This window comes from Cyrtonyx montezumae, unplaced genomic scaffold (assembly GCF_038088225.1).
Source record: "Cyrtonyx montezumae isolate F1298 unplaced genomic scaffold, pur_monq_1.0 scaffold_3, whole genome shotgun sequence".
NCBI lineage: Eukaryota > Metazoa > Chordata > Aves > Galliformes > Odontophoridae > Cyrtonyx > Cyrtonyx montezumae.
This window is the reverse complement of record NW_027072034.1, coordinates 29,679,773-29,706,392: the sequence shown is the minus strand read 5'-3', so window position 1 is coordinate 29,706,392 and position 26,620 is coordinate 29,679,773. Positions and strand designations below refer to the sequence as shown.

Here is a 26,620-nt window from a genome sequence, read left to right as displayed (position 1 = left end):
GATGCCTTTATTCTCAAATGCAGAATTGTTCTCCTCAAATCTTAAAAATGCCAACATGCTGTGTCTTGTCAACTTGCAATATGCAGGAGAAAAGCAAACAATAGAAATAAAAAATGCTCTTTACTCTCCCCACTAGAAAGGCACAGCAAACCTAACATATCTGATTGACTCCTGACCATTTAGTACGGAAAACAACCATGAATCAAACAGAAAGACATGAAGCTCGTTTCTGCCAGTGGATATGAACCCCAAACACCAACTCTCCCATCAGCCCTGAGGCAACCTCTACACACAGAGGGAGGGAGACAAGCAAATGCCTCCGCCCAGGACCTACCACACCAGGACAGATTTCCCTCCTTGCCTGCCCTTATCATGAGCGAATGATGTTTAATGTTTTACTAACATTGACACTGAGCTCCCATGCTGACCTACAGCAGCCCCAGCAGCTCATTGCAGTGAGCATTCAGCAGGGTGAGCCACCCCTGTGCATGCTGTGCCATCATCCATTCCTACCGAGGAGAACATATCAGAAGGATAGCATTTCAAGCTAGAGTAAACTTTTAAGGTACGGTGCTCCAGAAAGCAGCTGAATTAAATTTAAAGCTCATTACTCCAGCTTATAAACTCTACAAATCCTCTTTGCAGGTTCACATCCAGCTACTTCTGATCACAGCAGCACAGCTCTCCTGAACGTGTTCTCCCTTACTCTTTTGAAGAACATGGGCCTCCCTCAGGCCAAGCTTTGTCTTGCTCACACTGAGGTCAGCAGGAGCACACAGCATCCCCACCTGCCCTGGGCAGGGCAGCCCGAAGCAACCATTAAAACTGCAAAACAGTTGCTAGAACTGCTGCCTGCTGGAAGAGGAAACAGGGCTGTGGTCTCACCTCTGCTTCTGTGGCATAATCCTGTGTGACCCTGCTGCTTGGCTGTCCTTCAGCTGAGCAGCCAGACCAAGGTCGGAGATGCAGACATTAAATACCAGCAGGGGTAAGCAAACATTGGTCCCTGTTCGTGCAGCTGAGTACAAGAAGTATCTCGCTGCTCTCCAGATGCAGTGTGTGTGCATGCCCACCATGCCCATGGCCCTGCAACCAAAGGACAAAAGGCTGCAGGATTTGGAGAGAATAGAGCTGGCTGCAAGGCCAGGGCAGTGCACTCAGTGCTGATGGCTAGCCCTGTATGACTGGATGAAGAAAATGGGCATGGATTGAATCCTAAAGGACTACAGCAAGGAGGTGCTCATACCAGCAACCTCTCTTGGAGACAAGGAGAGGTGTCCACTGGTTGGTGACAAATGTCCTGACAAATGATCCCAGCAGTGGCTGGGAGCCCTTCAACAGAGCCCTCAGAATAGTCATATGTCCATCCTACCTTAATGAACATCTTCAGACAGGCAGTGCATATTCCCATTCCCATGCACGAATTCTCCATGAAGATTCCTTATTTGTCACAGCTCCATGTTGGTCTGTGCCACGTGGCTGTCGTGTTGTGACAGCTCTGAATTCAGCTCTGTGGGCACCAGTGCTTCCTGACTCCAGCTTTCAGCAGGTTGCTTAACCCTGTGCTCCTTTACCTCCACCCACAGGTATCAGTGCCCTCTGCACACAGCTTTCCATCTCCAGGTTTTCCTCCACTAAATTTGGCTGCACGGTTTGGAGGTATCAGCTAATTAATTAAGGTAAGGCCCCGTGTCAGCTCCCTGAAGGCAGATTTCACTCACTGCATGGAAAAACCCTCTGAGGAAAAATCTATCTTCACAAATCTTTTCATTCCAAAATTTGTCCCCCAGCCTTTCACAGGAAACACTGAATTCTGAGTCACTTTGTCTGAAGAGAGGTGGAAAACCTCCAGGCTCCTGCTGGGATATTTCTAAACTGAAGTGTGAGAGGAGGTGTGACCCTGGCTGGGCCTTCCTTGTCACGGTCTTGGCTGCAACTTGGCAAGAGGATGGGGGATGAAGGTGACGTGGCTCTGCTTGGCCAGGAGCATCCATGACACGTAGCAACAGCCCCACTGAAGATATTATTGATATTCATGCTTGCTTTGATTTTCACTGACAATTCCAAATATGGAAGAGAGAAGCCATGTTAATTTAGCCACCCGCTGTCAATGGGACTTTGATGCTTTGTTTTTTCTACTGCTGATTACTTGTGTAAACACGTGTTTGTAGTTTATTGTTCTTAATATATTTATTTTATTTATTCATGTTAAAATTAGGTACTTAGCTCATTATAAAATAAGGATATAATTAACTTATAGTAATTTTATTTATGCTGTTGTATTAGTGTGGTTAATGAGCTCATGCAATTTGTATTTCTGGAGCTTCCAGTCTGGGCTGATTTCTGCCTGTAATATTTTTCCCCTTGACTCTCGCCTTTTATTGTAGATAGTGCTGCTACTTTTTCTTGAAATGAAAAGCATATTTTCATTTGCAGTTTTCAGCAAGCTTTTCTAACTCCCACATAGAAATAAGGAAATTTAATCTGAATCCTCCACTTAAGCCACTGAGCATCCTTGCAGCACCCCAGTGTCTCAAGGCCCTTCCCTGCCATCCCAATTCTCAGCCTCTGTCATGCTGTGCACTGCACCTGTGCAACTATCCTCCTTGGATCTTGGGGCTCTCCACCCAGGAACAGAAACAGACAAACAAGATACAACACAGGAGGGAAGATGACCACATGAAATCTTTGTCCTGGGCCTCACGGAGTGCACTGCCAGCTTTCCACATGGCAGAACACAAACTCCTGAATGCAGGCAGGCGTGGCTCTGCCTTCTGCAGAGACACTTTGCCTCCAGCTCTGCGTTTTCTTTTCGAACATGATGTGGGTGTCATTTCATTACAAACAGTGAAGTAGTTTGTTGTTTAGAATAGTTGTATACTTAAGATTTATATTGCTGAATAACCTTCTTTTGCAAGCAGCATGAAGATTTAAGTTTCCTTTTTGTTTCTGTTTTTATTTTTTGGTGTTTTGTGGTTTTTTTTATTTTCAGAAAAGAGGAGGCTCTGGGGAGACCTCATTGCGGCCTTCCAGTACTTAGAGGGAGACAGAAGGGAGAGCAGGTTTTACATTGGAAGATAGAGAAAGGACAAGGGGAAATGGCTTTAAACTAAAGCAGGAGAAATTTAGGTTTGATCTTAGGCAGAAATCCTTTCTTTAGAGGGCAGTGAGGCACTGGCACAGCTGCCCAGAGAAGCTGTGGTGCCCCATACCTGGAGGCGCTCGAGGCCAGGTTGGATGGGGCCCTGGGCTGGTGGGCTTTGAAGTCCCTTCCAACTCACTCTGTCCTGTTATTCTATGATTCTATTATTGCTTTTCTTAGTAAATTTTCTAATTCTGTGTGGTTACTCCTTTCCATTTTTATGCTCTATGCAGACATTTTAAATCCCACTGAGGACCTGCTGCTTTCCTGTCTACTTTGCCTCCTTCGCATCTCCGCTATCATTTCTGGATGATATATCCCATTAACTTCTGTCTAGCTGCCTCATTTTCATCGTTTTCAGGCTGCTGCCCAGTCTCCTCATCTCCTTTTAACATCTTTGGTCAGCACGTGGTATGATGACTGCACGTACCGTTCTGTTCATCCTTCTCTTTCCATGGGGATACAAACTGGAAGAATGGTGGTAGATCATAGTTTTGTTTCACTTAGCCTCATTCCTATTTTATCATCTGAGAACAGGTAAAATCACCCCAGACCAGTGTCTGTTACAGTAAACCATCATGCTGCCTGACCTGAGGCAGAAAAGCAATATAAATCTGTATCGCTTGTCAGAAATTCACCATTATTTAGCTGGCAGAATTCCCTGCCACGTCACAGGGATCAACTACATCTGTCTCAGTGCCCAGATAACCAAAACCCTGCCCATTAATCTTGCCAGATGTTCCCATTTTAAGGATTTTGCCACCGTAACGTGTACTGTGAAGCAGGTGAATGGCAGGGCATGCTGCTGTTTAAAAGGCGATGAAATCCCATCTCTCTGAACAGAATTCGACAGGCTGTAGTGGGAGTATTGCAATCGGTATTTGCAGGTTAACTGGAAAGAAGGAAATAAAGGAGGGAGGAAATGAGGGTGGGTGGGAAGGATGGAAGGAGGGAAGGAAGGAGGGAGGGAAAAACAAAGAAAAAACAGAGAGAAAAGGTTCTCCTTCTCTTTATCTGTTTTGATAACCACTATCACACTGAGCATATCACAAGCCCTAAGCCACTCTGCGAAGTGCGTAATCCTACCAATCTCTCTGCGGCCATTTACCTGGGAAGGGCATTTGATAGAAGCTGACTTTCCTTTGCCAGCCTCGGCACTGAGTGTTATCAGCACTGCCTATAAAGCACTGCAACTTCTGTGGGTCAGTAATCAGCGTAGGGGCTTTTGTTGGTATAGGCAGTGATCTCCTTGACCTTTAGTGGAGGGGAAAGTATAAAAACCAAAGCAGTTTGCTTGAGCAACTCTTTGAGCCCCCGTTGAATTTCTCTGTTTCTGAGGAAGACGCTTTTTGGGGAAATTTTGTGGCAAAATGGCAACTTTAAACGAAAAGAAGACCTGCAGTGAACGGATGGAAGATTTCCGTCGTTTCGTCTGGAATCCAGAAACGAAGCTGTTTATGGGAAGGACCTTGATTAACTGGGGTATGTTTCTGTGCACAAGGGTCTCTTCTTCCTCCTGACGCCCTCAGAAATCTTGAAGGGTCAGGGGTTGCTCTGATCAATGGGAGGTAGTGAGAGGGTTGGAATTTTTTATAACTGTTGAGAACCTCAATTCTCAGATGTGCTCCTGATCCTCTTGCAGTTGACTCCTGTATAGAGTCAGCTAGGTCAAAACATCAATCCAAGAAACTCCTGCAAATATTCTAAAGCATTTCTGGCCCAAATGTTTGATAAGGACAACATGTGAGGTATAGAATCATAGAATCAGAATGGCTTGGATTGGAAGGGATCTTTAAGATCATATAGTTCCAACTCCCCCATTATAGGCAGGGACAACTCCCACTAGACATCTTATTAACATCTTATTAATAACATCTTATTAATAGCTAAGGGTTTTGGCTATGACACTGACAAGTGCAACCTGGTCCAGGGAGCTGCTCTGGCAGGGGGGTTGTGCTTGATGATCTCTAGTGGTCCCTTCCAGCCCATGGAGTTCTGTGATTCTGTGATTCTGTGACAGTGCTGACTATAGGGGCTTCTGCTGCAGGGGAATCCGGCCTTGCTCTGTGTTGGTGTTGCTCAGCCCTGGGGATGCCAGGCTGATGGAGCCATACAATGGCAGCACAATGCAGACCTTGTGCCGATGCTCTCCTCATTAGAGCTAGCTGGGGAAGTATGGAAAAATATTTTCTGTCCTATTCTTGGGAACCACGGTTTGCTTTCTGGATTTCCTTTTTAAATTACTGCATGTTGAATAGAGCTTCTCATTTACCATTGAACTAATGCCCGTTTCAGCTGAGGCTCCCTATTTGTAGCCAAGCTTTCGTCTGCCACAACGTGTTTGGTGATCATTATGATCTCTGTTCTGGGAACTGCAGCTCGGAACATTTGTGAGAGGGTTCCTGCACTTCCTGCAGGTTTTAATCACAGAATCACAGAACTGTAGGGCTTGGAAGGGACCTCTACAGATCATTGAGTCCAGCCCCCCTGCCAAGCATAGCTGCAAGCTTCCAGGTTTTCTTCTGATGGGAAACGTGTAACTGCAGCCTATTAGCTGTTCCTATAAACAAAAAGCAAACCAAAGTGTGAATCTTTCCCAGTTGTGTATACATTATGGACACGTGCACAAAAACCAGAGCATTATTGTGAATCTCACGCCATAATGACACAGCAAGATGGTGCGTTGTGCTGGAGGCGATTTCAGATGTAAGAGGCAGTGGAGATATGGGTCTAAAACCAGCATACCTGGAACGGTGAGCTCTGTGGTGCATGCGATACAAGCAGCAGCTTGCTTGTGTCGGTGAAATCCATTGGGTCTTTTGCTCAGTCCTTGTGTGATAAGCAGCTGAATGGCCTTCATGTGTGAAGCTGCTCCGTGAAGCCACACAAATACCCTCAAGCTTTAAACAACCCAAGTGCCAGCTACCTCTGAGCTCATTCCCTCTTTGCTGACACAATGCCATGGGCTGCAGTGCTCACGCAGCATGAGCCCAAGGACCCCTCACCTCTCCTCTTTCTCCCCCAGTGTGGATCAGCCTGTACTACGTGGCCTTCTACGTGGTGATGACCGGGATCTTCGCCCTCTCCATATACTGCCTAATGAGGACAGTGAATCCCTACGAGCCAGATTACCAAGACCAGCTCAAGTCCCCAGGTACAGCTACTACCTTAACCATCCCTTTTAACCTCAGCCTAAAAGCACTTATAAAATGTAATGTGTAATACTGAGCACGGCGTCTTCAAGAGCTGTTTCTCACCTGGCAGGACAGCCCATTTCCTTATTGTAAATGTTGTATTTAACAAGTCCTGGGGAAATCTTCCACAATCACTGGGATTATTTTGTGATCTGCTCTGATAACAGCATGGATCTGCAGCCTGGGCATCATAAACGCTCGCAATACTTAGCACAGTGCAAACAATGCAGTCAATTTAAACATTAATTGGTGCCCAGCACCTCTCTCCTACTTTGCCTTCCCCTCTCCTCCCTCTTGAAGGTGTAACCTTACGACCAGACGTGTATGGGCGCAGAGGGCTACAAATCTACTACAACGTATCTGACAACAAGACCTGGGAGGGGCTGGTCACAATACTCCAGACGTTTCTGACAGGTAAAAAAGATGATAAGGTCACCTGCAGAATACTGGAGAAATGCGCTGTCACCTCTCCCTTACTACAGCTGAGAACCTTCAGGTCTTCCTTTTTCTGCTTGTCCTTCTGAAATCAGAGATTTAGAGTGGGAAAGACATTTCCTGAAAAGCAGGAGCAAATCTTTGTGAATCTCTAAATCAAACGTCTATCAAAGTATATTAAAAGCAGAGGCCAACTTCACGGCTCTTCCTTTTCTTCTCATTTTACTTTTTTGTAACTTTAGTACAATAGGCTATTAGAGAGTGAAGAAATGGGAGGAAAAAGGTCTTCAGAACTACTGTCTAAATCTAATCATATTTGTGACAGCAAATATTGAAGTACCACAGTAAGTCCCGTGGAGCCAGCACATACTGTCATCAAAGAGCGCAGCCAAAATAGGCCATGTGCTCCATTTACACTCATACTTCAATACATTTATATTCCTAGTGAGCCTTATTTTCTGTTTCTTATACACTCACTGAGAAAATCTGTACTTGAATTTGCTTTTTTTAGAGCTTGCAACACAAACTGCTGGCCTTAACTCAATTTTCTATTCCCCCCCCCCTCGGTATTCTTGAAGTAAATAAATAAGCCTTCCTCCCTCCATCTAATCCCAATTTCACTTCAAGTGCACCCTCCAACCGTAGTACATGTGACCTTATGTTGGGATAGAATCCCAGAATCGCTTGAGTTGGAAGGGACCCATAAAGGCCATGTAGTCTAACCCCCCCACCCCCGCCATAAGCAGACACCCACAGCTCGATTAGTGCTCAGAGCCCCGTCCTGCCTCACCTTGGATATCTCCAGGGATGGGGCACCATCACCTCTCAGGGCAACCTGTGCCAGTGCCTCATCACGCTTACTATGAAGAACTTCTCCCTTACATGTAACCTAAATCTCACAGATGTATAACTTCTCTCTGAGAGGCTTCACAGAGGAATTTTCTTTCTCCTTTCACGAACCCAGCATACAGTCCGGCTGCTCAGCACCAGAACATCAACTGCACAAGCAACACATATTTCATCCAGAACACCTTTGATGGCCCTAATAACACAAAACTGTCCTGCAAGTTTACAGCAGATATGCTTCAAAACTGCTCTGGCATCACAGATCCTACTTTTGGATTTCCAGAAGGAAAACCTTGCTTTATTGTAAAGATGAACAGGGTAAGTGCAATGCCAGGCTACAGAGCAGCAAGGAATTAGTTGGGAAACACTGGGTCTCAGAATTCTCAGCTAGGGAACTCATCTCTGCTTCACAGTGGACAGACAAATCACTGCTTTCCCCAAGGGTGACTGGAGAAACACTGGGACTTTGTCACCACCCCTAGGAAAGTAACAAGAACTGAATCTCTGAAGCTTTGGGGCAAATTGTTAGCATCTCTGTAGTGCTGCTTCCAGAAAAACTAGTTTGTAAAAGCTTCTCTTTTGCAGTACTGAGAGCCTTCTGTTAAGTGTTTAGATAGGGCTCTAGGGAAGGTGAGTTCAGAGATGTGCTTCTTGCACTCTATTTCTCCAAGCTGCAAAGAAAACTCTGAATGAATGAACTTTTTTTTTAATTCCTCCCTCCCCCCCAGTAAAATGCTGAGCATTACTGTTCAATTTCAGTACAAAATGAAGCGTTTGTATTCCCCATCAGTTCCTGATGGACAAAATCCCTTCGTTTTTGATTGGTTTGCACACCAGGCTTGGGGTGTTGAACATTTTAGGGAACCCAAAAATGAGATCTAACTGCGAGGGCAGAACCACGCACCTGATTTTTACAGGCAAAGTCTGAGTTGCTTCCTGAGGAAGTCCTTTGATTTCCTCAGCAAGGCTGTGTGTAGGGTGGGAGAAAGGCAGTTAAGAGAGCCCAGGGGACTTCAGTTCCTTCCGCCTTTGCTGCTGCAGGGTTATCCTACTACTGGGTAGGACAAAAAGGGCTTCTGCCAAAGCAGAGGCTTCCTTAGTGAGATGTGCTCAGTGCTGCTTTCTGAGCACCTCCCAGGCAATATCTCCCCCACTCCCTAAGTGAGGCGTGGTCTGACTGCCAGGGCCTTATGCAGGAACACATTCAGCAGCATCCGAAGCTCAGTTCATCCTTTGCTCCCTTTTGTCTCAAAATCTGATGACTAAACGTGTGCTTTCTATTTCAGATTATCAAATTTTATCCTGGCAACGGCACCGCACCGAGAGTGGACTGCACCTACGTAGTAAGTGTGTGAGGGCCGAGCCGAAAGGTGCCGAGCACCACAGCTCTGACCGCCAACAAACCTCTCTTATGTTCCCAACAGGGTGACGAGTCCCGCCCGCTGGAGGTAGAATACTACCCGGTGAATGGCACCTTCAACCTGCACTACTTCCCCTACTACGGAAAGAAGGCACAGGTGGGTGCTCACATATTTCAGTTCTCATTTACTTCATCGGCTTCAGAGATGGGACAAAGGGCTGTGGCTTTAAGCTAAACAGCAGAAATTCAGGTCAGATACTGGGAGGAAATCCTTTCCTCAGAGGGCAGTGAGGTGCTGGCACAGCTGCCCAGAGAAGCTGTGGTGCCGCATCCCTGGAGGAGCTCAAGGCCAGGTTGGACGGGGCCCTGGGCAGCCTGAGCTGGGGGGGGGCAGCCCTGCTCATGGCAGGGAGTGGGGTTGGCTGCTCTGTGAGGTCCCTTCCAATCCAAACCATTCTGCGATTCTATAGTGATGATCTTTTGCATAAATGAAATGGCTACAGCTTTCCAGTCATTTTATGTGAATTAGAAGGGTTTGTTTTAAGATTTTGAAACTGGAAATGTTAAGTTAAATGTTTTTTTGCTTGTTTTTCTCTTAGCCCTCTTACACTAATCCTTTGGTAGCTGTGAAATTTCTCAACATTACAAAGAATGAAGAAGTCAAGATAGTGTGCAAAATCATTGGAGCCGGGATCACCTTTGATAACGTTTATGACCCATATGAAGGAAAAGTGGAATTTAAACTGAAAATAGAAGACTGAGCAGCAAGAGATGCCTCTGAAAAGCACGTGTGAAGAACGACTTACCTGTCATCACACTGACTGATATTTATTTTCTATGATAGTCATGTAAATGTACTCAAATTAGAGTATGAGTATAGAGTATTATAAATGTACTCAAATGAGAGGTGACCTGTATAACTAAAAACAAGTACATCACTCAGTGTGTGGAGGAGATGGGAATTATCTCCAATGTACAGAGATTACTGTTCCGTGGCTGCATTGTGTGTACAGCTCCGTGCCAGCCCTCGTACAAAACATGCCTCCTCTATCCCAAGTAGGCATGCCTTCCATGTATGGGATCAAAACATTGTTTCTGGTCATTTTTCAAACTCAAATAATTGATGTATAATACTAAATACTGGGTAGTGTAGAAGCCATTAGGATAGGTAGAAAAATAAGCAGTTTGAAATACTCTGAGATAACACCCGACTCCATCTGCCTTGTACAGGATGTTTAAGCTTTAAAGGGACAGCAAAATGATCCGTGCACCAATGCATCGCTTTGTGCACAAGCTAGCCAACTCCAGCTTCAGCCAACAAATCAATAATTGCAAAAGAAGAACCTGAAAGAGGCCCTGCAGCCTACAGCCTTTGTTATGCCTAGCGCCTGCAATTCCTTTCTAACAATAAAAAGGCTGTGACCATAAATACACTGCAACAGCCAGCTGGATCCAGAACTGTGCTCACTGTGCTGGAAGGGTTTGCTGCTTTCTAGGTTGGTCAGTCATGGGGGTGGGGGGGTTTATGTTTTGTTTTGCTTTTCCCCCCACAGAAGAACGGCCATATACAGCAATGAGTTCTGGGTTACCTGGAATAATCTGGAAAATTGAAGACATTAAACTAAAACTTTAAATGAACCAGAACTTTGAGGAGTCCAGCCCTCCCACAAACATGCTGTGTACATATGGTACATTCACCGCTCTCACTTACCAACCTTCTAAGCACTCCTACTGCAAGTCTCTATTTCCCTATATATATATGCATACATATACACACATAGGTATGCATACACACGTATATAAACAGATACATACAGTCACAACGTTATAGAAAACCGGTCCACCATCCAGTACAAATGATAAAACCTGTCACACTGCACCAACCTTTCTTTGACCAACACACTGAAGCAGTGCATTTCAGAACAATAACATCATATGAAAAGTGTTAATTGACTGCATTTTTAAAATCTATATCCAATACGATGATTTCTTTATATCCAATAGCTTCCAGTTTCCAGACTTTTTTCTTAAAGGTGTTAAATCTCATATTGAAGGTCAATGCAGAGCTTTGAATCACTGAGGTTGGAAAAGACCACTAAGATCACCCAGTCCAAACGCCAGCCCATCCCCACCATGCCCACTGACCACGACCCTCAGTGCCACATCCACACGGTTCTTGAACACCTCCAGGGATGGTGACTCCACCACCATACTGGGCAGCCTGTGCCACTGCCTCAACCACTTTCTCTGAGAAGTGCTTCCCCATATCCAGCCTGAATCTCCTCTGAAGATGAGATGTATCTTCCTACTGTATCCACTCACATCCAGCTGCCAATCCAGTAGTTGAAGCATAAAGTCTAATAATTAAATTCATATGGAAATATTAACAAGGAAGAAAAATACCAGTACAAACTCTTTGATGCCTAAAGGAGGTTCTTTGCTGTGACTATCAGCAAATTCAAACCATTTGCTCTCCAGCTTTCACAATTGCTAAGTACTGTACATCAAGTCTTTGCTTAATGGTCTCACGTGATGACCAGTGTCACTGCAATTACCCTTGGGAATTCCTCATCACTTTAGCTAACTTTTTCCACCTCTTTCTGGTAATAAAAGACAAGACACTGACCAATCTGCAGCAAATAAAGGTGTCTGTGTGCTACTTGCAGTAACTGGATGGCAAACAACAATCACAACTTGCATGCCTGCAAAAGACATGGCATGCTTTGCAGCACACACACATCCTCTTCATAAGCTTCATCTTTTTTAGACACAAAACGTTCCATCACGGACAAGATCCTAGAGACCCTGACCTTTGATTTCAAGTAACAAGGCAAGGGTTTTTTCACTCTCCTCCAATTGTTCCAACAACCTTTTCAAATGGTGAGGCCAACAAGGACACAGTTGCTCAACGCTGGTCGCACTGTGCATACCCAGATGTAAAATCACCTTACAATTTGTGATTGGTTCTACCTACGCATCCAAATATCAGATTAGCACAGAATCATCGAAGCCCCAAGGTTGGGAAAAACCCACAAGATCATCCAGTCCACCTATCAAATTGTTCTCCCTAAACCACGTTCCTCAACACAACGCCCAAATGTTCCTTGAACGCCTCCAGGGTCAGTGACTCCCCCACCTCCCTGGGCAGCCCATCCAGCACCTGACCACTCTAAAGCACCTACTTAAAATCAGAACACAACAACACTGAAATATATCCGTTGTTTCCTTAACCAGCTAAAAGTTGCAGCATTATATCATATTCATTTGTTCAACTCTGTAGTTAATCTTCCAAGCTTTTAGTTAAACCTTAACCAAATCCTTCAACGCTTTTTCTAGAACAATGTTCACTGCTGATCTGGCACTCTCCAGACCATATTCACAGAGGTCTTTCTCGCATCACTTCTGAAAAAAGGAATTCTGAAGTTCTTTCCTTCTTCAGGCATTTACTCACAATTTCAAGGTTCATTAAAAATCACCATCAGAAATGTAGAGATGTGCTCCACCTAGAACAAATTGCTGGGGCTGCAGTTCTTTTTAAGAGCAATGCTTTAAGTATTCGCTTGCAAGTTCTGCTTCATTTTTAGTGAATCCTCTCACATTCCCATGCTAAAAGAACGCAACCCTTGCCAAGGACTCCAACTTTGCTGTCTTCCAACATGCTGCAAAAGCAAAAACTTTACCTTCTGTTCTGTCAGGACCGGTATGATTGCAATACAGTGATGCACCACGATGCACCCACGGTGAGTATACTGACAGAACTGAATGCTTGAGCCTAGGTTTGGATTTCAACCTGCTTGAATTGTCCAAACACCAAATCAACAGAAGAGGTGATTGCAGAACACAGAAAAGCACTGGCGATTTTCAGCTAACACCACTCTCTCTTGTTTATTCTCTGCCACATCAGTGCATTCTGCCTTTATGACCACAAAGATGTTTAGCAACGATCTCGATTTTCCCTGGTTCTCGCACTGCTTGTTGGGGTTGGCATACTTTGAATGTCTCTCTGAAGACAGCAGCTCTCTTAATTTTTGCTGAGGCAGATGTGGCCAGATGAGCAGCACCCTAACATCAGATGAGGACTACCGTGGAAACAACTGTTGCAAGCAGAAAATGCCTGTGCACGTTTGCTGTCCTTCACCTTGCCCTCAGCATCACCTGTACTTCTGCTTAGAAACCCCATCCTAAGGAAGGCAGCCTTCTCCCTGCTCAACTGACCACCTTTTTTCTTCACAGAAGCCTAGCCACTTCTGAGGGCTTCTGAACGTCAGCTGAGCTTCCATTCTTTTTCTGCTGAGTCCTCATTACGCAGGCAAGCCAGGTGATCCATTTGTGAGACTGCTCAGGAGACTGATACACGGTATTTTGTAACTTCTTTTTCTTCTCCCTTAAGGGATCATTTGATAACTCAGGCCAACAGGCACCTCAGACGACCCCTAGTTCGAGTCCTGCTTAACGCAGGGTCAGCTGTCAGGGTTTAAGCGCACGGAGGAGCCCTCACCACAGAGCAGTTATCCCAGTCTTTGCAGCGACTCCCTTTGTGCAAGCAACAAACCCTGACCTCAGGCAGTGTCCTGAGGGTGACTGAGCCATTTCAGAAACCCGTGCTTCTAGGTCACAGCAGAGAATGTGACGTATCTAAAAGGTTTAAGGTGGAAGTGCACAAACGCCGTTAGGAAGACCTGCCTTGAGGATGTGGGAACGTATGACAGAAAGTGAGGACTGGGGAATATCGGATGAGAAGTTAGGAGAGTAAATGTGGGATTTTAAACCGAAGAGCTAGATTGGAGTACAAAGACTGGCCTGACATTCTGAAGAGCAACAGGACTGAAACAAGGAGACGTGAGAGAACATGGTACACAGTGTGTGATGTCACTGTTTGCATCGTATGGTATCACGACTTACGAGGAAAAGTTATCAAATTAAAACAAGAAATCTGAGCCCTCTGTAGTGCAGTTGCAGTATGCTGAGAGAGTCAGTTCTAGGCCTGGTGATGAGAAGTGACATGTTCTAGAATAACCCTAAAATTAGAAAAACCACAGAGCTTGTTAAAAATGCCCATGCGCGTTTTATTAATAAAAACTAACAGTGCCAAGGTTAAACAAGTCAAACAATTATAGTCTCTTTATATTCCATAAAATATTACAGAAAAGTTTATTTGTGTTTCAATAAAAAGACTACTGTCTTAGAATAGGCAGCTGACAGTATTTGTGCAGTTAATTGTTTGTGAATAAATTTTAAAAGACTACCACCTGCCCTGAAATTCCTTTTATAAAAATGAACTATTAAAAATGATTGACAAATTTTGAGTTAAAAAACTTAAAACATTCTCTATATTTAATTTCAACTTTATAATAGATTACAGGAAGATGCTTATGAAACAAATACAAACATTTGTTTCAGTACATGTCTTTATATGATAGACTTATAAGTATGTAAACAACTATATAATAAAAAGTTTCCAAAGTCTGCCTGTAAGAAATCAGGCAAATTTCACCATAAGCAATAAATCATTCCAAACCTTCAAGACATTTGATATAGCTGCACCAGCTGGCAGTAAACATTTGCCAAAAAGTTTGTAGTTCTTATGTCCCGACATACAGCGACAAGTATATCAGCTTGATGGAATCATGTTAGATATAATTTAAGGGAAAATAAGTTCACAACAACATTTCTGGAATTTAACATGTAAAAAAGTAGGACGTATCTTTCCTGTTTGGTTCTTTGGACACTGCATGGTTAACAAAAAACACACTACTACATTAGCTCACTATCCCTCAAAAAGTGGTATAATCAAAATACACTCCAAATAAATTGCCATTCAGTGTATTCATTTTCCACAGAAGGACAGCATTTTATTTCTCAATTATGTGTCTACATTTTTTTTTTTTTAGCAAACTTAGCAAGAACATTTGGGGGCAAAATCCATTTTCCTTCAAGTAAAAAAACCAAAAACAAATTAAAACAATAAACCAAAAACCCCTAAACCAAGAGTAAATGAAGGCTCTGCATTAACACACTGGTATCAAAAACACACATCCACACCACATTTAAAAATATCCTACATAAAACAATCCTCGCTTGCTTATCAGAGGTGCATTTCTAAACTCAGAACTGCTTACCAACATTTTCCTTGAGGGATGGGGCAAAGTAATTTGAGACTTCTCTCCCTAGAACAATTTATTCCTGAAGCTTGCTGAACGTTAACAAGTCTACAAGCAAAGGGCATCAGTCGTCATCATCGTTTTCATTAAAATCGTCGTCGTCATCATCGTCATCCCCCACGTAAGAAACTGGTGTTTCAACTCTGGAGCCACTGTACTGAGATCCATTGGAACTTGTAGCCAACATCCCATCTCCACCATTGGAAAAGTCACTAGAAAAAGAAAAGCCACGTTGACAATGCTTAATGATAGTTCCCAGCTTACGGGGCTTACCATCACACGTCTTCTCCATTCCTTTAATGCCACTGCTACTTTGCAAATTAACAGACAAAGTAAATGACTGAAACTGTTCCCACTGTGTTTCCTCCACAGGTTTTAAAATGATGATGAAATGTTTTCAGAAGTGATTTCATAAACATCCTACCAAGATTTCATTTCATTTCATTTCAATTCATATTTTCATATATAATACCAAACAGCTATCTAAGGCCCAACATTTGTGGCACCTAACACTAGCATCCTATGTGAATCGTATGTCTTCCAGAAGCACTCATCTTGATTAAAGAACTTGAAAGAGGAAGAATTCACAGCTTCTCTTGGCTAATTCTTTGTTATAACATGGTCAGCTATCACTGCTATATACATCCTATAGTTTTAATTGGAAGTTCCTTGTTCCTAGATGAATTACCTGTAACCAGAAGTATTCTACTTTAATACCAGAACATTACTTGCTATTTTTCTCAAGTTTTTCTCAAGGGAAGGAAATGGAGCACACCACAGAAGCTTGCAAAAAATATATACCCAATATGACACTTCCAAGTCATACATTTCCTTTTCTGAACATATCCCATCAGTACAGGACTTCTTTCCATTAACACAAATGGCTTAAAAACAGACATAAAACTAAGATTTCCCTAAGAATTTAAATAATACAGCAATTTCCAACAAGGCACTGCTATGAAAAGATCCTACATAATCTTTAACTTGAGCTTACCCCATTTTAAATTGCCCAGACTGGATTAGTTACATGACACATAGGACAAATTCAAGTGACCTTTCATATAAAGCTAACGTTCCATACACCATCGAATGAATATTTGTCAGAGAATGAACACTTACACAGATAATTTGCTCAGCTAATGAAAAAGGTTTCTTTACTGACATTGTTCAGAAGCACTAATAGTCAAGTAAAAGCAACATCTGAGGACAAACTCATGCACACAACATTTAATCGAATCATAACTAGTTTCACAAAGTATTTCAGTTCATTTTTCCTCGTGCTCACAGATTTAAAAGATGAATCAATAATCCCACCTTACCTGGCTGAAAATCTTGTGCCATTTGATGCAGAACCTGACGAAGATGTGACATATACACTGCTGATTGATCCCTGAGCCATTTCTGTAAAAACAAACATACGTATCTCAACGCTGCTCCGAAACGCACTCATCTAATTCAGTAAAAATGCTTTATTCTTTTTGGAGACCAGAGAACGAGTCTTGCAAGCAACACAACAAAACATATTGATGCCCTACACCCAACATTTCTTAATTAACAAGCTAGTGACTGCAACATTTCAAAATACACATGATTTTGAAGAGAACAATCCAGATGTCTTCAGTATTCCTGTAACTGGAAAATGAATACATAAAATGAAGCTGTGACTACCTTTTCCCTCTGCACATTAATCAACTACAAGTAATGTCCTCAATTAAATAATGAAAAGATGGCACAGGGCAATGCAAAATGTGGTTCTGTAAACAGCAACAGTCCATTCTCTAAGACTGTTATTTGTTCCCCAAAGTACATCAAAAAGCACAAACACTTGAAAACTTATTAAAAGCCTACAGCACAAACCAGTGGAAATTAGCTGAAACATTTTCATGAGTTTTGGCCATTAAAAAAAAAAAAAAAAGGAAAGGAAACCAAAAAGGAAGGTAAACAAAACAATTCTTCTTACACTAACTAACCTGTCACATATGGTTCCAAAGCTTTGGGAACCAAACTCCTTGCAATTTTTAGGTCCTCTGCTGAACAGCTTCCAGATTCTAGCCCACAAGCCATTCCCATTCGTTTTAGTACTTCTATATCATCATGAATTTCAAAAGTATTGTCAAAATTAAATAGATACTCAAACCTGTAGAGGAAAAATGTCTCGATTAGCTTGAATTGCTTTAACTATCTTACCAGACATTTCTAGTTTCAGGAACTGCAGAACTTTGAAAGCTTAACACAGTGTTAAGTGACACGTCTCAAGTTGTCGCAGTTTTCAAGATACACGTATTTGACAGCAAGTAATTAAAAATACACACTAACCTTAAATTAAAACTTAAGCGAAAATTAAACTTAAGCTCAACTAAAATTCAGATTATACATACTATATATGTCTTCAACACGTTTAACAGACTTTGAAAGTTTCAGTTAAACGAATGTTTTGCACACTGATTTCCTTTCAACTGCAACAGCTGAATGTCTACCATGCAATGTTTGGCATATTTCAGCTTTACAGTAAGCTAACAGTCAAGCAGAAACCACTACTACACTCACTCTTAGATGAGAAACCTAAATTTTTGAACCAAAAGCAAGGCATGGCAGTTCTAAAAACAAAATACATTTTCAAGTCTGCTGGCTCTATTTTATGTTAGGGCCAAGCTGACACTCCTTGCTAATGCAGAATTGTATACAACTTAAGCAGAGCTGCCTTACCTTGCTTTTAAAATTTCTAAGTTGTTCACAAATCATAGTAGATCTGAAAACCATTATTCTGTCTATTAAAAAGCTTTACCAAACTCTATTTAACATTATTAACTTGCACAAACTTCATGCTGGCGATCTATAAAAGGCACAGTTTATTTGTATTCTATTTATAACAAATGTAGATAAACTCTTCAGTACAGACACAGAACTCATAGCCGTACCACAAGCCAGAAAGAAAACTTTATGAACTCACTTGTCATTTGAAATACTGCAATCAATCACTGTTTTCTTGCTGGTGTTCACAATGATGAATGGCAAATGGATGACAGAATTGGAAGGTGGCGGTCGATTTGCCTGCTGTTCCGCTTGACGATTTCGCTGAACGAGGTTCTTGAAGGCAATTTGCTACAAAAAGCAATAGTGATACGCAAGTCTGAATTAAAACTTCAAAGATTCAGTTAACCTAAAAAAAATCCCTCAGTGAGTACCAACAGCACAGGAACAGAGAAGTGAAGAAAGGTTCACCACGTTCCTGAGTTTTGAGATGCAAGAAAAAAACATGTAAAAACATGATGAAGCTCAACTGAGGGGGAAAAAAGTATTTTCTGATAACTTCATCACTAAGGATCCTTGAACAGAACTTTGATAAAGAGAAAAGACAGTAACGACTGTAAAAAGCAAGTTTCATACAGCTTCATACTTCCACTCTGTTTAGTGCTCCATGCTAGCTACCACTCTCCACAACAATAGTTGAAGCATTAAGACTCTATTTTTGCTGAAATCGGATGTTTAAAACAATTAAAGTTTGGGATGTGAATGTCTGAAATTACATTTCTGAATCATTCAACTAAGATTAGTAAGCTCACTCCCAAATTTCCTACCAACACTTTTTCAGATTGGAATGTTCATATTTTAGTTTTTATATCCACTTGTCTTCAAAATTACTCCAGTTAAGTATAAAAAGTCAAGTTACATTAACATCTTACACTAAGCCATCGATCTAAAGATAGTGCGTTTCTGGCCATGGAATAAAAGGAAATTAACAGAAATTAAAAAAAAAAAATACAAAGCCAACAGAGGCTGATAAATATCAGACAGTTGTGGAAACTGCAGACCCACAACTGTCCTTTCTTTCTGCATGCTCTTCTCGAGATTCTCATTCTTACTGCATACACAACACAATTACTAAGAGATACCTTCTAGTGAACCACCAGTACAGTGACTTAGGGGATTCCTGCTTCCTACACATTACTAGGTGAAATCTGGGAAGGAGTTCAGTTGCAATTTAGCAATTGTTCCAATCCAATTAAGCCACCTCCACAGCAGTGGCAGCAACATTCAAGAAAGGCAAGACAAAAACAATTACAAGAGATGATTACAGTCAAGGAATTTTATCTGAGGATTACCACAGAAAAACATTCATTGGACAATTCCAAGGAGTACAGTATGAATTAGTGGTCCTGTCAGCATAAATTCTGTTTAAACATACAGCTGCAGGAAGAAAACCATCATAGCTCATAGAAGGTTGCTGCCTTCTCCAGAAGCATCAGTCAACACCGTGGTTCCAGCGCAACCTTTATCCCAAAATGCATCTCTAGCTTTCTCAGAGGTCTCCCATTCCCCACTGGGACAAAACAACAGGAATACAGATGTAAGTTACCTTGCCCTATAGACAAGAGTACCTTGACTGTACCTGTAGAATGAGTTCTTGTAGTTGAGATTGTTTTTGCTTTATTCTTTCAAGTCTTCTCTGTTTCTCCACCTTAGGACAGAATGTACTGATTAGCTTGTAGGTTTTAAACAGTGGTTTTTTTACAACATACTCTCCCCTTAAATAGTTTCAATAACAGAGAAATGAAGGCAACAAGTATGTCAGCCACTAATTTCTGCAGAAGATTCAGAGATCTACCAAGTCTCGCATCAGTACTACTGATGGAAACTGCAGCAAAGAGTTGAGGCACCCAGGAATAAAGAAGAATATCTAAGGGAGAGCAGAAAAACATCTTTGTAGTGTAAGTTATGCCTCAAAGAGTTACCCATATTCCATGAAAGAGGCAAAGGGCATGTGGACCAGAATGATTTACTTGGTATACTCTGCTCATATTGGAGGTATTGGAGAGAAGAAAGATGCTTAAAGAAATGAAACTGCTATGGAATCAAAGGTTACATTCCCACAGAATGAAGCACCACTTAGATCTGCTGTATTTTCTTCATCTAAATAGCAATTACACTGATAACTGAAAGAAAGATAGCAATACCGAAAAACAACATTTCGTAGTATCACCCCCCTCCGCAGACAGATTCAAAAATTCTCACTTGTCTACTTCTATATTGCTTTTAACTTCTACTGAAGAGAACTTACACTTAATAACACAAACATCTCATTCCCTTCAAGTAAAGTACACTGATTTCTTTAAATATCTTCTGTTCACTATTATGCAAATGTGGGGCTCTTAGGATGCTTATAAACACAATGGAAAAATGCAGCCAAAACTCAGGAATGGCTCTCAGTATAAAACATTTAATGCCCCTTCCAAGGACTGTAGTAAGAAAACGTTGATGTATTCATGTGAGACAAGTATCAGAAACAAAAGCTACCTACAGCACTAAACAAGGAGCAAGCACTATTTGCATCTACTGGTTGACATTCAACACCTATTGCTGCAGATGTATTATTTGTAAGGAATACTGTTTTCTCCAGATGCCAGACTCCTGATTACCACTAGTGTAATGTTGGAAATACACATTAATCATTCACTTTGATTAATTTCTAATTAGAAGCACTTGAATTACTTCAAAAAAATATTCAAGCAATCTGGAAACTTAGATGCATGTTCTGTAAACAGAAGTTAAAAAGAAAGTCAGAAGGGACCAAACCATTCTACCTTTTATCACAGAAGATCATATGCACAAGCAGGATAAAAACAAATTCAAGTTTCATTCAACAAATCCACTGTGAATTTACCTCTAAATTCTGACATTCCTGAGCCGAGTTAGTAGGTAGACCAATCCATTTGATTTCCTTCTTCTCCTTAGAGATAATGTTCATGGCCATGAGGACATTTAAGGCATCATAGACACGTCGTCTAATATTCTTCTGGTCATAAGCCTGCTGCAGACATAGCACATTAATCAAAAACATCCCTGACACATGACAAAAACATTTGAAAATAAATACATTACAGTAAATGAATAAACTTGGTTATTATCTGAACTGTTTCATTTAGCAGCAAGAAAAGAAACTAGTCCAACTATGGTTGGACTAGATGATCTTGTAGGTCCTTACCTAATGTATCTATGAATCTATGAAACAGTCTCAAGAGTCTCAAAATAAATGTATGTTCCCCATTCAGTTCACACATAACTGGCCTTCCATGTACTCACTGATTCAATTGGTGAAATGTGATCATCAGGGGTAGTGAATTCTGCAACCAACTCATCTGCGACCTCATTGTATGAGGTGGTTCCTTTCCTTTGTACCTTCTCACAAACCTTCATAGAGAAATGACGTAAACCCGTGCCACTCTTCTCTCCTTTTCTGTTCCGCTTCCTAGATATATGTATAAAACGTTAAGAAGATTTGAACTTTGGAATATTTAACATATCTTTTTCAAATACAGGCACACTGCTGTGAAAAGCCAAGGTCCTCCCTTTTACTCTACTCCTCATCCCTTCCCAACAGTTTTTCATATGATTCCACCCTCTCCCCCTTAAAATTTACAGTAACTAAAGACTATTATCTTCCTGCTCAGTCACACCAGAAGACCATGACTTTATCTTTCCCCCCCAGTCAGGGCTAAGTTCTTAATTCAAATGATAATTCAGGATATACTTATTCAATCTGAAGCATACTGTATACTTTCAGACATATTCCAGCAAAACAGAAATGAGAAACCAAAAACCGAGTCAACTCAGATTAATTCCGACATCCTTTTAGGAGCCGAATTCTTGAAATGTAAGTAATGCAAGAATACCTGTCAGTGTTCACAGAAAACATTCCAGTTGCTTTTATGACACAAGAGGGGATATTCATTCTTGTGCAACTATATATGATTTCAGTACACTACACTTTAACGTTGAAGTGCTCCTGATTTGAAGGTAAACAGACTTGTCTTTCATGCTGTCATGAGGATCATATACATTATCACAGCAAACATTCAGAACAAAAGTTCTAAGTAATTTATTGACCCTTTCTAACTTCTATTTTGCTCACCCAGCAGACCACGGCGAAGAATCTGCAGTCTGGTTTTGTGATACAAAATGTGTGTTAGGTGTATGTGGACTTCCTACCAGGATAGTATTTGGCACTGAAGGTCTCTGAGGTGTACCGATAACCTACAACAAAGATAAAATCATTTAGAAAATAACCACAACTATCCCAAGTTATGCAGATGCTATGTTATCTATGAGGCATTAATGAAGAATAAGAAATGCTTTGTTTCTACACACTTTTATCAGATGCTTTCAACTTAGACACACTAGCACAAATGCCTTCAGATCACACCTTACATGGTTAAAACACTCCTTAAGCAATAACCATTTATAATTCATCCTTCCAAAACCAGCTTTTCATGCTTGCTAGATTTCTTAACAATTGTTTGATGCTCATTTAGACAAGACCAAAGCTAAATAAAACCAAAACACACTGCCAGGCTACATCTAAAGAAGCTGCAGTAAATTACTGTTAAAATATACACGTCTAGAACAAGACTTGAAAATCAGTAAAAGCTGAGAGAAAACAGTGCAGTTGCAAGGTATTTTCTCCTACAGGCAGCCTCTCTCACTGCAGAGCTAAAAATGAGTGCATTAGAAGCAAAGAGAAAGTAAGGGGTATCTTTCTCACTCAGTGAGAAACTACAGCTATACTACAGCTATTTTAATCTCATGTTAGGCCATTTCTGAGAACATTTTTAAGAAGAGCTGAAATAAACATCTTCCAGGCATATTCTACATCTGATCCCACTTGTTTATTTTGCCTGTAGATAACTGGAGTTCCTGTAGCTATACAACTGTGATTTTGTCCACAGCCCTTTCACTGACCTCATGAAAAAACAAAAAGTCTGGTTCACCAACTTCTCAGAATGCCATGGAGACTACCAGTGTGCCATTCACATAACACAGGTAATAGACAGAACAGAGGAAAGCTAATCTTTATTTCTTAGGAAGCAGTTACAGAGGACTGGAAGAGATTACTCAACAGCTTGCTTGCAGAGGACAAAATTAGAAGGTCCCCCTTTTATGCCCAGGTTTCCCATTTCCACAAACAGTCTCACCACCACCACCCTGATGCCACATCTAGAATGCCTAAGATTGTGCAGTACAGTGAGAGGCCAAGCCAGCACACGGGAGGGAGCTCAGAGAAAAAGAAACCAGTTGGCAGCAGCAAATGCTGGAAATGTACTGTGCTCAGTACTATTGTTAAACATCCAGCAGTACAAAGTAAATGGATGGATGGATAACCCCACAGGCTAAAGCAGAAAACTGAAGTCCATTTGGTAAATTCAAAACCTGCTCAGCATTCCTGTTCTGTCTCATGGAAGTCTGCAAACTAGCCAGAATAATGTGCTTTTATTTTCAATGTTTTAAAAGCCCACACTTCCACATCAAGAGTAAGGCTCAGATCTAAGTTCATGTATTACACAAATAATATATTTAAGGGATAGAGAAACTTAGAAATACAGTAAGTATCCTTAAGAAGTGTAATATTTCTCTTGAATATTGGAAAGTCTTCATATAATGAACGATCATATGTTAAGATTATTTTATTTCTCTGCAGAATATAGAGGAACAATATGGGTAAAAATGAACTTCTTCAATGTGTGGTTACTTGCTTTTCTTTTTACATAGCTGTCTGAAATCTAACTATTCAAACAGTGACAACCAGGGAAAAAAGATTGGTGATTTTCTTTTTTTGCTGAACGCTGAATCTCTATCAGTTTCTAAACATGACTGCCACAGAGGCTTAGAATTTGTACTTCTGCATCCAAGGTCATCTATCAATACCTGTAGTACACAGCTTCCAAACATCCAAGATGTTCTTTTCAGTATTTCAAGGACATGAAATGCAGAAATACTTCAGAATTCCAGAAGATTTTGTAAGAATTTCCAGAAGAATTTGTAAGCCTGTACTTGTAACCAAGTGAAGAATCTTTAACAAGGAGGATGTTGGTATCAGTTGTCTTATTCAAAGCTGAACAAGAGTGCAGTGATAATTAAGGAAGACCCCACAGCACAGAGTTTCAGATTCTTCTGAGAATTACTTGGTATTCTTATTGTCTCCTTATAAGAAACGCTGATAACCCTAGGTTTTACTCCCAAGTTCATAGATGATCGTGACTTTGCATTAAAATAACACTAAGAGTTCAGTAGTATTAAGTCACTGGGACCATCCTAAGATGAAGGCTTATGGATGCAATCACAGAGTATAACAGAACAGATACGGATGGAATTTTAGGGAAAACAGGGAGGGGAGAGGCAAAGAATGAAGTCAAATAGAAGTTTGCTGTTTCTAGACATTTTAAAAATACTTTTAGATTCACAAAGATTAAAATTCAGTTCCTTCAGAAACTTTTTCAGAGTGTAGAGGTTTGTGGGTTTCTTGTCATTGTGCTTTTTTTGTTGTTGGCCTGTTGGTTTTGCTCCTCTCCCTCACTGTGCTCTTCCAAAATGACAGTGACACCAGAGCGACTATCTGAGCATGGTAACAATCTCCAAGTACAGGTAATAAGCAGTTATAAAGATGATGAAGGGAGACTACACCTTCCACAACAGCTGTACAGTTGAAGTAGTACAATATACAGATTTAGGCAGCCTTGCTCCTTAAAGCTTAAAAGTTGTGAAAGGGAGATAGTAAATTGCTTTTATATCAAGAAGAAATTCAAATATAAGAAATTAATTTTCAGATGTTTACACATTATAGCTGTTTTCCATAAGATAAATTGAGACTTACTCTTTTCAGACCACCACATTTCAATCTTGATCACTACAGAAGTGGCTTCTTATAACCTGTGTATTATCTATAGCATTATTCAATTCTTTGAATCCTAATTTCACACACCTCACACAAAGCAACAGTACAAGTTAAAGCAAAAGGATACCTAAATTCAGCACTAAAAAAGTAGTATTTCTTTCAGTTTTGTTCTACTTGACTTCAATCTCAGCAAAGTGCTAGAAGAATTTATTTACGTGTCTCTACAACAGATTTCAAACCAGCATGTGAAAGAGCCACTGATTAGAAGCAGTAACACTAACAAAAAAGAAAGCAACCCAAATATTCAGGTGTCTGCCTGCTGATTCGACTGTCATCTTCTCATTTCCTTCTGCAAAAGCACATTTGTTCTAATTTAGAGAGTCTATTAAAACTAGAAACGTTTAGACAATCCGAACATGATAAGCAATACCAAGTATCAATCAACAACTCAGATTTACAGCATGTAAGTAAAAAACAAAACAAAACAAAACAACCCAATTCATCTCCTTACCACTTGTTGTGCAATGTTGACATTAGACCGTCCAAATGTTTTTGGCAGGAGCTGTTTTCCAAGTGTATTTACTGTAGAGGGATGAACAGCCAATAGAGAAACAACTCCTAAAAATAAATAGAAGTAGAAATCTTCGTGTCAGCCATACTGCATTATTTTTAATAATTTCAGTTTTGTAAGCATTACTAAAGCCTACTAACAGGAACTAGTTCTGAGCTCCACAGAGGGACAAAGTGAATGCAGCATTCATGCACTTGAAGCAAAAAGAAATTAATATTCCCAATACATTTTTCTCACCTTCTTTCTGTGTAATCAGCTCAGTGATCTAGTATGTATGCATTTTAACTCCTTATGGTCCACTTATTCTCTCAAAGCACAGGAGTAGAGCTAACAGGCATATGATAAAAGACATATTCCCCTCCTCTTCAATCCCCTTTCCTTAGTGGCTACTGAAGTCTTCTCCCTAACCTCTCAAAAACCATGCTCAATTACCCAGCATGTGACATACCATTCTGAAGCATGCTGGTCTATAAGAGATTTCATTTGGCTAGCAAGGGCCTTCCCAACACAGTAATTCCAACTTTCCTCCTTCTCCTACGTGATCCCTCTAAGCTGAAGAAAAATCAAAGAACAGAAGTCTGCAAGAAGCCAGGAAGGCTGTTATTTTCCAGAGTTTCCATTCCTCTTCCTTTCTTTTTCCCCATTATCTAATGCAGACAGTAATTAAGTATTTTTACCACAGCTGTATTGATAAAGTCTCTGTTCAGCCCATGGTACCCTCTCCACTCTCTAATGAATGCCAGTAAATCAATAGAAGGCTTGAGAGAACTCAAATCTGAAGGACCTGCTTTCCCAAAGGCTTGTACTTCTGAGCTGCCATTACTTCACCGTGACAAACGGACAGCTTTGCACCAGAGTCTACTGTCAGCCCCACACAACCCCACAGGATGCTGCCGTCCAGGCACATCCAACCCGCAGCACAGAGGCCGTCCTCTGCCCCATGGAGCACCCCTGACTTAGGGCAGCTGGCCTGCAACAACTGCCACTCAGCACCACCCCAACATCGGTGTGCTAATAACTCCATTTGGGCTGAATCCGGGGCATGGGATGCAGTGTAGTGCCAGCACAAGTTATGGCAAATAAGTTTGTGGGCTTTGATACACTTGCTGAACACAGTTCTGTGAACAGAGGAAAATACTCAGCTGTGCTTTCCATTGTGATAAATGAATTTGAGAACAGACTTCAAGGTTGCCAAAAAGAGCATCCATTCTTTGGTTTATTTGCAACTCCATTTTTGGTTGATG

At 41.2% G+C, this 26,620-nt stretch overlaps 2 protein-coding genes across 4 annotated transcripts in view; one reads left to right on the top strand and one right to left on the bottom strand.

Moving 5' to 3' along the window:
- The first annotated feature begins 4,512 nt into the window (after positions 1-4,512).
- ATP4B (ATPase H+/K+ transporting subunit beta) lies at positions 4,513-9,738 on the top strand. The gene is made up of 7 exons (XM_065743899.1): positions 4,513-4,624; positions 6,168-6,296; positions 6,637-6,750; positions 7,736-7,935; positions 8,904-8,957; positions 9,042-9,134; positions 9,577-9,738. The coding sequence occupies exons 1-7, from the start codon at positions 4,513-4,515 to the stop codon at positions 9,736-9,738; spliced, it is 864 nt and encodes a 287-aa protein (XP_065599971.1).
- Positions 9,739-14,019: 4,281 nt separating this feature from the next.
- TFDP1 (transcription factor Dp-1) overlaps positions 14,020-26,620 on the bottom strand; it is a 38,640-nt gene continuing 26,039 nt past the window's right edge. For 2 of the 3 annotated variants that reach the window (XM_065741078.1, XM_065741077.1), the window contains exons 4-12: positions 25,317-25,423; positions 22,049-22,170; positions 21,220-21,385; positions 20,801-20,947; positions 19,529-19,597; positions 18,089-18,240; positions 17,109-17,275; positions 16,458-16,539; positions 14,020-15,350 (exon numbers count right to left, since the gene is read on the bottom strand). In XM_065741078.1, coding sequence (XP_065597150.1) covers positions 15,203-15,350; positions 16,458-16,539; positions 17,109-17,275; positions 18,089-18,240; positions 19,529-19,597; positions 20,801-20,947; positions 21,220-21,385; positions 22,049-22,170; positions 25,317-25,423 — 1,160 coding nt within the window. In that variant the 3' untranslated portion in view covers positions 14,020-15,202. The remainder of the gene's footprint in view (positions 15,351-16,457; positions 16,540-17,108; positions 17,276-18,088; positions 18,241-19,528; positions 19,598-20,800; positions 20,948-21,219; positions 21,386-22,048; positions 22,171-25,316; positions 25,424-26,620) is intronic. The other variant, XM_065741079.1, reaches the window with a different exon arrangement.

Bases quoted from the DNA above. Each gene is read 5' to 3' on its own strand.
- ATP4B (XM_065743899.1), top strand. From the start codon at position 4,513: ATGGCAACTTTAAACGAAAAGAAGACCTGCAGTGAACGGATGGAAGAT. The intron at 7,936-8,903 runs GTAAGTGCAATG...TTTCTATTTCAG, and splicing joins TTATTGTAAAGATGAACAGG to ATTATCAAATTTTATCCTGG. The intron at 8,958-9,041 runs GTAGTAAGTGTG...TGTTCCCAACAG, and splicing joins CGAGAGTGGACTGCACCTAC to GGTGACGAGTCCCGCCCGCT.